This window comes from Siniperca chuatsi, linkage group LG5, assembly GCF_020085105.1.
Source record: "Siniperca chuatsi isolate FFG_IHB_CAS linkage group LG5, ASM2008510v1, whole genome shotgun sequence".
Taxonomy (NCBI): domain Eukaryota; kingdom Metazoa; phylum Chordata; class Actinopteri; order Centrarchiformes; family Sinipercidae; genus Siniperca; species Siniperca chuatsi.
In genome coordinates, this window is record NC_058046.1 from 22,934,338 (window position 1) to 22,947,187 (window position 12,850).

Below are 12,850 nucleotides of genomic sequence, written 5' to 3' on the forward strand. Positions count from 1 at the left end.
ACTTTGACTAGGCCACTCCAAAGTCTTCATTTTGTTCTTCTTCAGCCATTCAGAGGTGGACTTGCTGGTGTGTTTTGGATCATTGTCCTACTGCAGAACCCAAGTTCGCTTCAGCTTGAGGTCACGAACAGATGGCCGGACATTCTCCTTCAGGAGTTTTTGTTAGACAGCAGAATTCATGGTTCCATTTATCACAGCAAGTCTTCCAGGTCCTGAAGCAGCAAAACAGCCCCAGACCATCACACTACCACCACCATATTTTACTGTTGGTATGATGTTCTTTTTCTGAAATGCTGTGTTACTTTTACGCCAGATGTAATGGGACACACACCTTCCAAAAAGTTCAACTTTTGTCTCGTCAGTCCACAGAGTATTTTCCCAAAAGTCTTGGGTATCATCAAGATGTTTTCTGGCAATAATGAGATGAGCCTTAATGTTCTTTTTGCTCAGCAGTAGTTTTCGTCTTGGAACTCTGCCATGCAGGCCATTTTTGCCCAGTCTCTTTCTTATGGTGGAGTCATGAACACTGACCTTAAGAAGCAAGTGAGGCCTGCAGTTCTTTGGATGTTGTTGTGGGGTCTCTGAATGGCTGAAGAACAAAATGAAGACTTTGGAGTGGCCTAGTGGAGATAAGTTGACTGTTTGCGAATGTTTATTCAACATCTGTTGCATAATAGTCGAACCTTATATGGATTCAGATGTGAATTTGATTCAGCATCCTAGTGAGGATGACAGATGAAGAACAAAATGAAGGCATTGGAGTGGCCTAGTCAAACTCCTGACCTGAATCCTATTCATGCTTGAAAACCCTCCAATGTGGCAAAGATGAGTGGGCCAAAATTCCTCCACAGCGCTGTAAAAGACTCATTGCAAGTTATCGCAAACGCTTGATTGCAGTTGTTGCTGCTAAGGGTGGGTTTAGGGGGCAATCACTTTTTCACACAGGGCCATGTAGGTTTGGATTTTATTTATTTTTATATTGATTTTGGGTTTACTTGTGTTATCTTTGACTAATATTTAAATTGGTTTGATGATCTGAAACATTTAAGTGTGACAAACATGCAAAAAAATAAGAAATCAGGAAGGGGGCAAACACTTTTGCACACCACTGTATACCCATCTGTCCACTGATATATTACAGCAATTTGATGTGGTTGTAGCCAAGCCAGCCCTCCAATTACCACCATTTCAAATCCATGTCACCTTCTGGCACATATGAATCATCATTAAATTAAATCTTCGGGTCACTTTTGCAACACTGTGGTGATGATCCAAAGAAGGGTTAGAAACAGGATCACCTACACAAAATGGCTGTGCCCACAACACCCATCTCCACAACTTGTGCAAAATATAGACAGAAATGATGACATTCATTGCACATCTTGTGCACACAAAACCTAATTAATAAACCTATTTAGGCAGGAAATTATGGGGGAAATTAGTGAATTTATAATTATTTGCTAACAGTAGCTTGAGTAATGGAGTTAGTCAAGGGTCAAGAACAAGGCAGGAAAACTCAACAAAGCATAAAGTAAGTTGTGTAAAATAACATGAAAAAATGTGGGCTGTAATAAATAATTAAAATTCCAGCAGCAAGCAAACAAGGCATTATGTACCACAGAAACAAACCGGTCATGATAATACCATCATTATTCTATGGCTAAAAATTTGCAGTAAAAAACACTACTACACTTCATCTACAACTAGTTGAAGTACCCAGTTCATGACTTTTTTTTTTGCAAATGTGTAGGTTTTTTTGTTGTTACTTTTGTTTCAACACAAATGTACAGTGGAAGGCTGAGGCTGAAACCCCTGAGGATGGAGGTAATTTAGATTCAATTAGGCCTCCAGCCTGGTTAAAAGAACAAAACACACTCACAAATACATTCATTCAATTCATGCATGTATGACTGGTTGGCTGTGTGTGTACACCAACACCCAACACCCACACCACTACATTGCCACAGTAACAGAATACAGTTGAGTCATTTACTGTGACTGACAGTCAAACAACAGCAGAAAAACCACTGCTTTGATTCAGTCTCTGGTGTACTGTATCCCACAATGCACCAAGGCCTTTCACTGTACCTGTGATAAGGGAATAACTGGACCAGCTGGATACCGTGGAACGTTCAACAATTGAATAGCAGGGCTTGGTTGCTGAGCAACCATGGCACGAGCTGGTGATGATCTTGTAATTTTCAAAGTGCTTTTGTGATATCTCATTTTCTGGCACCCTTGCTGTCTCTTGTAGTTTAAATTCAATACCAAAAAAAGTAGATGTATGTATCAGAATTGGGACGGGGACTACAATGTTACGATGGCTATCGTCAAAGTTCAATCTGTTAATAACACCACATGTATAAAAAGGATTTACCGTGATAGAATGTATAATAGAATATAATAGAATATTAATGCATTTTTCTTGAACATGGTAAATGTGGAGTCTCTTGCGTGAAAGGGAGCTGGCTGACGACAACTGCAGGGTTATTGATAGACTACTGTGAGATCATTTGAATTTGTTTCCCAGAATTGCCATTAAATGTCATACAAAATTGGAGTCACTAGGTTACATATCTACACGTCTGTTGGCCCCTTAGGGCTTTAGCATTTTACACACACATTCACTGAGCCTTAGGTGAAGGAGTTGCTCAGAATTCAAATTAAAATGGATACTTTGATGACTGACAGTTAAGGATATAAAGTATGTAAGTATTTTCATTTAATATGCCTTATAAAAAATATATCTACAATATTACGGCACACATTAAGTATAAGTGAAGAACTTGTAGATTTACTAAAAAACAGACTGGAAACTGGAGTCATTTCATTCTGCAGGTTAAGAGTTCAAGCACAGGTAATTCAAACAAACCAGTAGAGAGTGGGTTGGCTACACAAAATTTTATTCTAGAGGCTAATGGGCACCAGCTTTTGCAATGTGTCAAGGGGAAGCTCACCTGTATTTATGGAGCTCACATACTTCAATGTGGTGATATTCTGTTAGTTAATAAAAACAACGACCAGAATCATACTGATAAGGAGATTTGGGGGTTTCTTTGACTCTGACTAGGGGACTTAATTTCACAACTGATAAAGTATGTTGAAAAGAGAAATGAAACTAATCAATCTGGATTGAATCTAATAAATCAATGTAGTTGTTTTGCCCTAGTTATACCTGCTGTCTAAGTTGCAGCCCTTTGACTGAAACTGAGAAGTGCATCATCTTTATTCTACCCAATGTCCCCTAGTCCTGTCAGTCTTGCTCCCCAATGTCCTGACATTTTTTTGGATAACAATTAATTGCTTAGCCCCTGAACAGCTAGCATTTAAGCTATAGAGAAATAAATCTGGTCCAGCAGACAATCAATTGACTGTGCAACATGATCAGCAGAGAGCTTGCTGCACCCTGGCCTAAGCTACCAAGCTGAGCTGCAAGTTAAATGAATAGCTTCAAAAACCCCTGACCCTGTGTGTTGGTTCCTTTCCCAGCCTTAACCAGCGCACCAAGACAGCAGGGTCAATATTGACAGCATATCACCAGATTTATGACTGAGCCTACACTGAATCCTAAAGATAAATTTATTTTCAGAGAGATGGTAATTGCTTTAGTATCAAAGATAAAAGGTTCTTAATGGGTATTGCAATACAGGTCTATTACTTTATTGTCACCAATAAGTAGGCTTCTCATAGATTATGCTCTTGTTACCTGCACTGCCATAAAAAAGGCACCATAAAAAAATAGCGGATACAATTTGACAAATCACTTGACAGGATGATAAGACAAAGTGGGATCCCCAGTACAACACAGGCACACACCTAATGAATGTCATTCCAAATACACATTTGAAATACTATTTCATTTTAAATGAGATATTTCTTTTATTTATCTTACATTAGGAGACATGTTTATTTATTATTTTGTACTAGGAATATGAAGTGGATGAGTATCAATGAGTAAGACAGCTTTGCTGTCATATTTTCAAAAACAAATTAATAACCACAGACTGTAAGGAAGACACTTTTAAAATGTACTGAATTCCAATTCAATTCATTTGAAAATCCTGTTTGATATAATTTGTCAGACTGCAGCACAGTGCAGAGTAGAAGCATTTTGTGGATGACAAGAGTCTGAAAGGACTATTTGTTATTAGAACATGACATGAAAAAGGGGTGGCATCCAAATTCTTCAAAGACTAGGCTGAAACTGACACAGTTGTTTGACACAGTCTGGTTTTAGTGCTGGCAGGGAACATAAAATTACATTTAAAATTAATTAATTTAAGTTCTGATGCAAATGCAGAGCTTTCTTTTCCCAAAATAAGATGATTTGTGTCAGGTTCTGGAATGTGTTTTGGGTGAGGTTAATTGATTGAGATGTGCCATTAATTCTTTTCATAAATAGGCAAATTTAATAACATTCCTTTAGGCTACACTCACATGTCTAGTACCCCGTTAAAAAAGGCTGTATATACTGTGCCCTTGTTTAAAAAATTAAGTCAAGCAATTATTTCTGAATCCATGAGAGTTTGCAGAGGCTGTTTGTGGTCGTAACTTTTCTCAGACCTTGTTAACTGAAGTATGTCAGGTGCATCCTGGAAGCTTGTGATATTGCGGGATCTAAATCTCCCTTTCAACTTGTCATGTCATTCCTTCCCTCTTTATTTCCTATCATTGCTGGGACTTTTCACTTTATGCAAGTAGAAATGCCACAAAAACAATCTTCGAAATGCACCTGGGAATTGAAAAAAACACTTCTGTTCAGCCCAAATGCAGCCTGGGTCTCTAAACCCGTTAAACAATTCTATCATCCTCTCCACTCACCAAAACCACCCTGGGCAGATGATTCTGGGTGCACAAAGCTTGAAGCAGACAGTTCAATATTAAATCCAACCAATTATGCTTGCATCTCATAAAGTAGCTCTCTAAGCAGAGCAGCATTATCATTCATGTCACTACATCACAACTCCAGCAGACGTCACACAGACACATTTCTTGGTGGTGTCACTGCTGTCAGATCGACTAGTCTTATTATTCCTGTAGAGGAAAATTGGGTAATTATACCATAGCATTGGTTCTCCATTACTCATTGATATCCATCACTGGCATCATGGTTGTCGTCACCACACATGCACAAATTGAATTATTTTGCATCATGTACTGAGCATAGTGGAATTTAGTGGTTCTTTTGGTTGTGATGTGTGCAGAATATTGTTGTCTTAAAACCCATTAATACTGGTGCTATTTATCGCTATAAACCAAATATTAGTGATTAATCGACCATAACAGTCCACAATGGCTCTATAGTGAGAAAATTTACTCCCCTCTAATTTTGGTCCCAGACATTTTTAATCAACAGCAGACTAAATCTCAGGTCCAGCAACCGTGAAATAATTGAAAATGTGCTTTGTGGAACCCTGTTAGATTTATGAGAGACCCTTCGCTACCGATTTATTTTCAGAAAGCGCCTGTATTTTATGGTTTTCACACACACAGTTTTTCTCCCTGCTGCTCTCTGAATCAAACGGTGTCTATATGGGAGATGTGAAGCTGTTTGTGTGTTGAAGGGGTGGAGAGGGAGACGGAAACGCACACATAGACACATACAGAGGGAAGAGATGAGCGATCACACTTCTAGACTGTCAAATGCTAGACAGGTGGGTAACCAGACAGACAATGAAACTAGGTACGACACAGACAGCCCAGAGATAGAAGGACATTCTCACTCCATTTTTGGCCATACAGATGGAGGTTAACGTCTTAAAACTTACAATCTTCTAATAATATCTGAGGTCTTAAAGTTAGATTCAAAGGAATATAAACAATTCCCAATTCAAGGTGATCTTTTGAGCCCTACTGGGGATTACTGCTTTTATGTGGTTGGGTTCAAATGTCAAATGGCTATTTTCTTTACCATATTTTCTTCACATTCTACAGGTGAACATAATTACAATGTTTTTTCCACACGTTATTTGTAACGTGCACATAATGCATTATGCATGAAAACCAGGAAGGAAAGCTGAAGTCTAGAATCTGAGATTGTGGCTCCAATGATAAATACAGTATGTGTCAGTAGACATGTTGCAGGCAGACATCAGGTTTACAAGCAAATCACTGTGTTGTTGGAAATGCATACCTCAACTATGGTGGTTTTGGCTGCCTTGCACATAGGTTGGTTGAAGTTTCTGGCTGTTTTCCTGACAAAAAAAGAGCAAGAAAGAGGCGATATTAAAACAAATAGGAGGCAAGGAAATATTGCCACAAAAAGCAAAGATGAGCAAGTAAACGCCGAAACCACCACTGTAATACCCAATATCTAATATAAGCTGTTAGTTTACTTGAAGACACTGCTATCTTGTGGAGAAAGACTTTACTACATCTACTAATTTCCTTCATTCACATACACCAGGTTGGTGCAAATGACCTTACTGATGCTAGATGGAAGGCAAATACTTAATTTAGATGTTTAGATGTTGAAGTGGAACAAAATAATGAGTGATGATTCCAAACCCTAACTTGAAATAACGGTGCTGTCTGAATAACTCAAGATATAGGAGCTGATGTAAATACTATATGTTCACAAACTTTGAACAAACAAAAGAAAACTATGTAGATAATACAGACTGAAAATGTACTGATTAGAATCAGTTCATACAGAGCTTATCAAAAGGTCAAGTCTCAGCTAAGTGAATGCCTATTGCTTAGTCACCACATGACCACCAGCAGCATGTGATTGTTGTGCAAACAAAACTAAGATGATTAAGACTAGTCTAATATGCTTCGAGGCAGGGAGAAGCTGAATTCTTTACAAGATAAATACTGGCATTGCCATATTATAGCAGGTCTGTGCTAATGATGTGTGATCTGTACATATTCCTGTTTAGTGCAATATTATCAAAACTCTTTACTTGCATTGCACGTCATCAGTTACCTGAAAACAATGTTTCCAGCCTTGTCAGCTTTCCATGCCTTGATCAGTGCAAAGTCTCCAGTGATGGCCTTTTCCATGATGTAGTGCCTGCCATTGAACTCCTGCACCTGTGCACAATGACAACACAATTCAAGGAGTGAGTGGCACTGGATGCAGTTGAGGATGAACATGGTGACCTGTGTCAGACTTGGCAACTTGGGAGTTCAGACCTAGATTAGTCATTACTGCAGATTATTTTTTCCACACGAGAAAAATCAATAGCAAAACAAACATTCATGGCAACGCATTATGCCATCTTAGTTACATCTGTGAAAAGCATTGTTTTTGTAAACATTAAGGACTTTAGATGTTTCTCTCATTATTTAAAAGCAGTATCTTTAGGCTTGCTACAACACTAAAATCAAACTAGTCAAACAAGTTGAAATTATCTTTACAGTGCAGGTTTTCCCCAGACATGAGTTTTGTGCTGTGCTCTCAATCCATACATCACATTAACTGCAGTGGCCAGTCCTCCTTATCCTATCTATCCTTCAAAACATCTCTCTGTCTAATATAGCCCAAAACTGCTAAAAACTTGGTATAACAACTTTGATAACAACCTCAGCTTGAACAAGCATGTCAATACAGTTGTCCTGTCTTGTTTACTGCAGCTCAGGAGACTCTCCAAGATCATTTCATTTTCATCCAGTAGAAATCTAGAGATCGTCATACATGCTTTTATTTACTCTTGTTTGGACTATTGTAACTCTCTCTACATATGTCTGAGTCAACAGAGTTTATATAAATTACAGCTTGTCCAAAATGTAGCAGCCAGACTCCTCACCAAAACCAAAAAAAAGAGAGCACATTACTCCTATTTTAGCTGCTCTACATTGGCTCCCAGTAAATTGTTAAATTGATTATAAAGATATTACTGATAACTTTGAAGGTCCGCTCTGGACTCGCACCCAAGTAAAGCTCAGATCTTCTGACACCATACATGCCTGGTCGCAACCTGAGGTCCTCAGTTAAGGCTCTGCTGGCTGTTCCACAATCTAGGGTGAGGACCAAGGGTGAGCTGGCCTTTTCTGTTAGGGCCCCCACTCTCTGGAACAACCTCTCTGAGGAGATCAGACTGACAAGATCCTTATCCTCTTTTAAATCCCTCTTAAAAACATGTTTTTATAAGTGTGCTTTCAGTGTTTGTGGTCTGATTTCACTTTTATCTTTTAAGTCACTTCTTAAAACCTACTTTTATACAAAGGCATTCTCTTAACTCTTATTTTATTGCTTACTGATCATTTTATATTTTTATTTTACTTATTTTACTTTCTCATATGTAGCTCCTTTTGCTCAATGTTGTATAACTTTTAAACTGTTTTTAAATTATTTTTTATTTTATCTTTGTAACTTATTTGAAAAGCTATATAAATAAAGTTTTTATTATTATTTTATTATTAAGTGTGTTTTTATAATATAAAGCCTATACTGATACATGGATATCATTAATGTGATTTGTCCAACCCATCACTTGATGCATCTTCCACTTCATGGAGAGGTTGGCCTTCACTTCTGGTAAGAACTACAACGCACCACACCCAAGCTCTTGGGAAGCAAATAATGGTGGGGCCATTATGAGGATTCAAGACTACTTTTATATACCACACCCAAGTTCGACCGCAGCTCTCAAATAAACAAACAAACTCTGAATGAAAGTGGCCACAAGTCTAGAAAAATATTTGCAGTTGTCCCAAGCAAAAGAAAGTTTGCATTGACTTCATGATGGGCTTGATGGTACAACAACAGGAATAACAGCACTCTCACCTCTCGCTTCTCACTGGCGATGGCAATGCTGCCATCTTTGTTGTACTTAATAGGAGAGCCTCCCTCTTGGATCAGTGTGCCATAGCCGGTGGCTGTGAAGAAGGCTGGAATCCCAGCACCCCCAGCCCTGATCCTCTCTGCCAGAGTACCCTGTGGGGAAGAAGGTGACAAATTTAAAGATGAGTACAACAGTTAAATGTCCACTGCAATGTTGAAATTTAACATGTAAAGACTTCTTGAGTGAATTCTTGAGTGAGTTTGTGTTTTTTCATATGCAGCTATGTGTTTTCAGACCAACCTGTGGTGTCAGTTCCACTTCCAACTCCCCTGCCAGATACTGTCGCTCAAACTCTACATTCTCCCCGACGTATGAAGAGATCATCCTCTTGATCTGCTTAGTCTGGAGCAGCAGGCCCAGGCCAAAGTTATCCACTCTGAAGAAAACACAGACACAGTATTATGAACTTTTAAAAAGGGTTAAAATTAGGCTACAGTATACTTAACAAATACCAATATAGAGACGTGTGGCTTCATACTCAAAATTTTCATAATTTAAAATACGTTTTAAAGAAAATGAGGAAAAGAATCACAGTGAGCCTTGTTTATACACATATTTAGCAAGTTTTATACAGTAGTTCAACATCTGAGTCTATATTACGTAGGTTCTGCTCTTCACTCATCTCCATGCAACTTGACAGAGCTTGATCAGTTTTGCAAAGAAGAATGGAAAAAATGATAGTGTTCAGATGTGCAAAGCTGATAAATAGACTTGAGGCTGGAAAAGGTGCCTCTAATATAAACTGATGATAAACTGTGACGCTCATCTTGGTCTCAAGTCTGGGTTACACCAGCGCCACATGGTACTATAGGATGTCACACATCAAACCTGGAGAAACCATCATGATTTGACAGCAAGAAAAACTCCTAAACATAGTACTGTGAGTACTCTTTTCTAACTTTCTGTGATCAAAGAAAGTTATTATGTTACTAGGGTTGTTGAAATACTCATAAAATGGGCCAGCAGCTACTGTATGAAAGGACTGATTTTGTGTGGCTGGTCAGTCATTAACCTATGAAGGCATAGTCTTCATAAATCTTTATAAAACATATAAAGCCGTTTTAAACAGGGTATTGTCTTGTGATACAAGATAAAAGTAAAATCAAACATCTTATCATCTTATATTTCCCACCCTGTCTGTTTACAAGCAATATTCCCTCTGAGAACAATGTGTAATCAAATCAGCATAATCACCAACATAATATATATATATATTTTTTTTTACTGTATGTTAATGTAAAAGCATGTATACAAAAGATAACTAATCTCAGTCCTTGCTCTGTCTCTGCTTCTACTAATCAAAGCCAAGAGGAAAACTGAGCTTTGCAAATAGTGGGTTCTCCTTCTTTTCTGTATCCCAAGAAGCTGAGAATCAGGAACTTCTGCTTTGTCCTTAACTCTAACCTCAGGTCAGCTGACAAAATATCTAGGCCATGTGTGCTCGGAATACCGAAAACAGATGACTGTGTCACACACACACCACTAGAGTTATAACACATCATAGGGCAGTCTATGGAAAAGGGTTTTAACTAATGCTAACATTGTGTTATCATTCCTGAAGCAGCTGATATAATAATATAAAGCTGCAGTTCTGTCACAGCTCAATAATCTCCTCTTGTGTGCAGCTGAATCCCTCTCATCTCATATTACAGTGCATAAAGAGCTGCGTGTCAGTGTTCTACAAAGTAAAATAGCAGTGTCTCCCCCCCCACTCACTCAGCCAGAAGTTTCCCCACAAAATTCAAAAAGCAGAACTTCATCACTACCTGACGGTATTGTTAACGATTACTGTATAGAGACAAAGTGATACAAACCATATTTTAGGCTATTATCATCCAAGTGAAAGCAATGTTTTAAACATCTCAACAAAGGCTTGTGTAAATGACACTGCAACCAGGCAGCAATTCCAAAACCAAAATTACACTTGCCTCTTACTGCTACCAAAAATAGTTCAGCAATGTCTATTGTACAAACAACGTGTAGAATCTCCATTGATGAGTGGAATCACTTTCCTTTATTCATACCAGCATTATATCTTCTCAGTGTGCCAAAATATCAAACAAATTCTACTTTTGTACAGATCCCTAAGAGATCATTAAAGTACAGACTTCTGTTCACAAAACTTCATCTATCATATTTTCTTATATTAGCATCCATTATTACACACCTGCACTACAATTTGAATTATAGCAGTCTGTGTTGAGAGAAATTGTGTTTATATCAAAGTGCTCATAGCAGTAAATAAATGCCCTCTCCATTATCATGCCTGCATTATTCCTTATTTCTGAGATAATACAAGTACTTTACATTGCTTGTTTGGCAGATTTCATTGAAGAGGAGTAACAATCCATTCAGACATTCAAGTAGAAGCAAGCAGAGGAAAGGGAATTTTCAGCTTTAGGAATCGTCTCTCTAAAATTAAATGTTACATAACTACTTCTTTCCCCTTCTAGCCCTCTTTCCTCCAGACCCAGGACATTAAACACAATTCAGCTGTGACCAAGAAAACGGTGGATACACAGTACACAGACCTGGTAGCTTTTATAAAACAAGAACAATCAATGGCAGTCATTGGTAACGCATTTCTGCTAACGTCAATGTCACTCCCAATTCTCGTCCCCTTGTTGCAATATAAGCCAGATGCATGCCTGACTGTCTATAAGCCCCAGTCAAACCTGTATTCGCAAAGAAACTGGAAGGAAGGCATGTACTTGAGGGTACTATATGTACTATAGTTCCCACTAAATAAACATGTAGACTGCATGTAGACTGGAACATGCATAAGATGTTCCACTATGATGGAACTTGCTCAGAAATGACACAAAAGAGACATTATGGCCACTATTTGCAAGTGGTTACAATCTTCCCCAATAACTAATATCTACAGAGGGAACATATTTAGGGAAGCAATTATTGCTCAATGGGATGGCCTGGCTCAAGCAAACATTTTGAATACCTGTTCCAAGAATCAATATTCACCACCAAAAATCAAAGTCCACGAGAAAAGTCTAGTGAAGAGTAACTAGTGAAGGACACTAACACACTTCAAAGGACAGTACTAAAACAACTACTGGCACAGAGAAATGTACTCAAACAGTCTGTGCAGAGACTTTGAAGCCATTTTGATCTTCCTATTGCACAACTCTGGCACTTGGCATACAATAAGAATCACTGTGCCACCACTTATGTGATTCTAAACCTCAATTTTGCAGTATTGTTAGCATAGACAAGTCCTTTTCAAAGTTGAGGCTGCACTTTACTACAGGTACAGTATACTGCAATTACAGCAGCTGATCCCTACCGCTCACTGTCTCAAGTTTCAGTGTTGCTATGTAAACAATTCAGATAAAACTAGTGTGTGGCAGCATGTTGGGACTCAATTACGGAAAAAGACTGCAACATGACAACTGACAAGACAAAGACTGTTTCCAAGTCTGCAACAGAGACATCAACATTATGCTGAATAATGAAAAGCTCAGTTGCCAGTGCATGTGTAAATGTTGCATTTAAGTCTTGAATATGGTTTCTGAGACCTTTAAAACATTGCTTTTTTTTTCCTTTGCACAACTTTCTACAGAGAAACTGACTCTCCAGTCTTACTTGGGAATACAACTTGTCTTAATCCTATATAACTGAAAATAATTACATTTGTACTGGTATTGAACTGGTATTAAAAACATTCTTTATGGAATTTAACCTTAAATGAAGGTTGACTCCCTCTTTATTTTTGCAATTTGCATTCCCTTAAAAATAAAAAATGTTTCTAGGATTATTGTGATTCTTATTGGGAGTGTTTAGCAGAATAAATTACTACATCTCTAGTTTCAGATACTGCATATCAAGGTATGCAATAAAAAGACAGAATACATAATAAAGGGCAGTGAGGTCAGCAGCTGATTCCCATGTGTCAGAAGGGAAACCTTTGTCAGTATTTCTAGAGTATAACCCACTGAGAGCAAAAACACACATCACACACAATATCACCTGACCACGGAGAAAGTGGCTGCCTGCAGCTCTGATAACTTATCAGAAGCTAACTTCTGGGCATCTCTCCAGGTCAA

At 38.2% G+C, this 12,850-nt stretch overlaps 1 protein-coding gene across 1 annotated transcript in view; it reads right to left on the minus strand.

Annotated features, from left to right (window-relative positions):
* oxct1a (3-oxoacid CoA transferase 1a) overlaps window positions 1-12,850 on the minus strand; it is a 42,743-nt gene that overhangs the window by 26,508 nt on the left and 3,385 nt on the right. Inside the window, exons 4-7 of the mRNA XM_044196101.1 lie at window positions 9,030-9,165; window positions 8,732-8,881; window positions 6,929-7,035; window positions 6,134-6,194 (exon numbers count right to left, since the gene is read on the minus strand). Coding sequence (XP_044052036.1) covers window positions 6,134-6,194; window positions 6,929-7,035; window positions 8,732-8,881; window positions 9,030-9,165 — 454 coding nt within the window. The remainder of the gene's footprint in view (window positions 1-6,133; window positions 6,195-6,928; window positions 7,036-8,731; window positions 8,882-9,029; window positions 9,166-12,850) is intronic.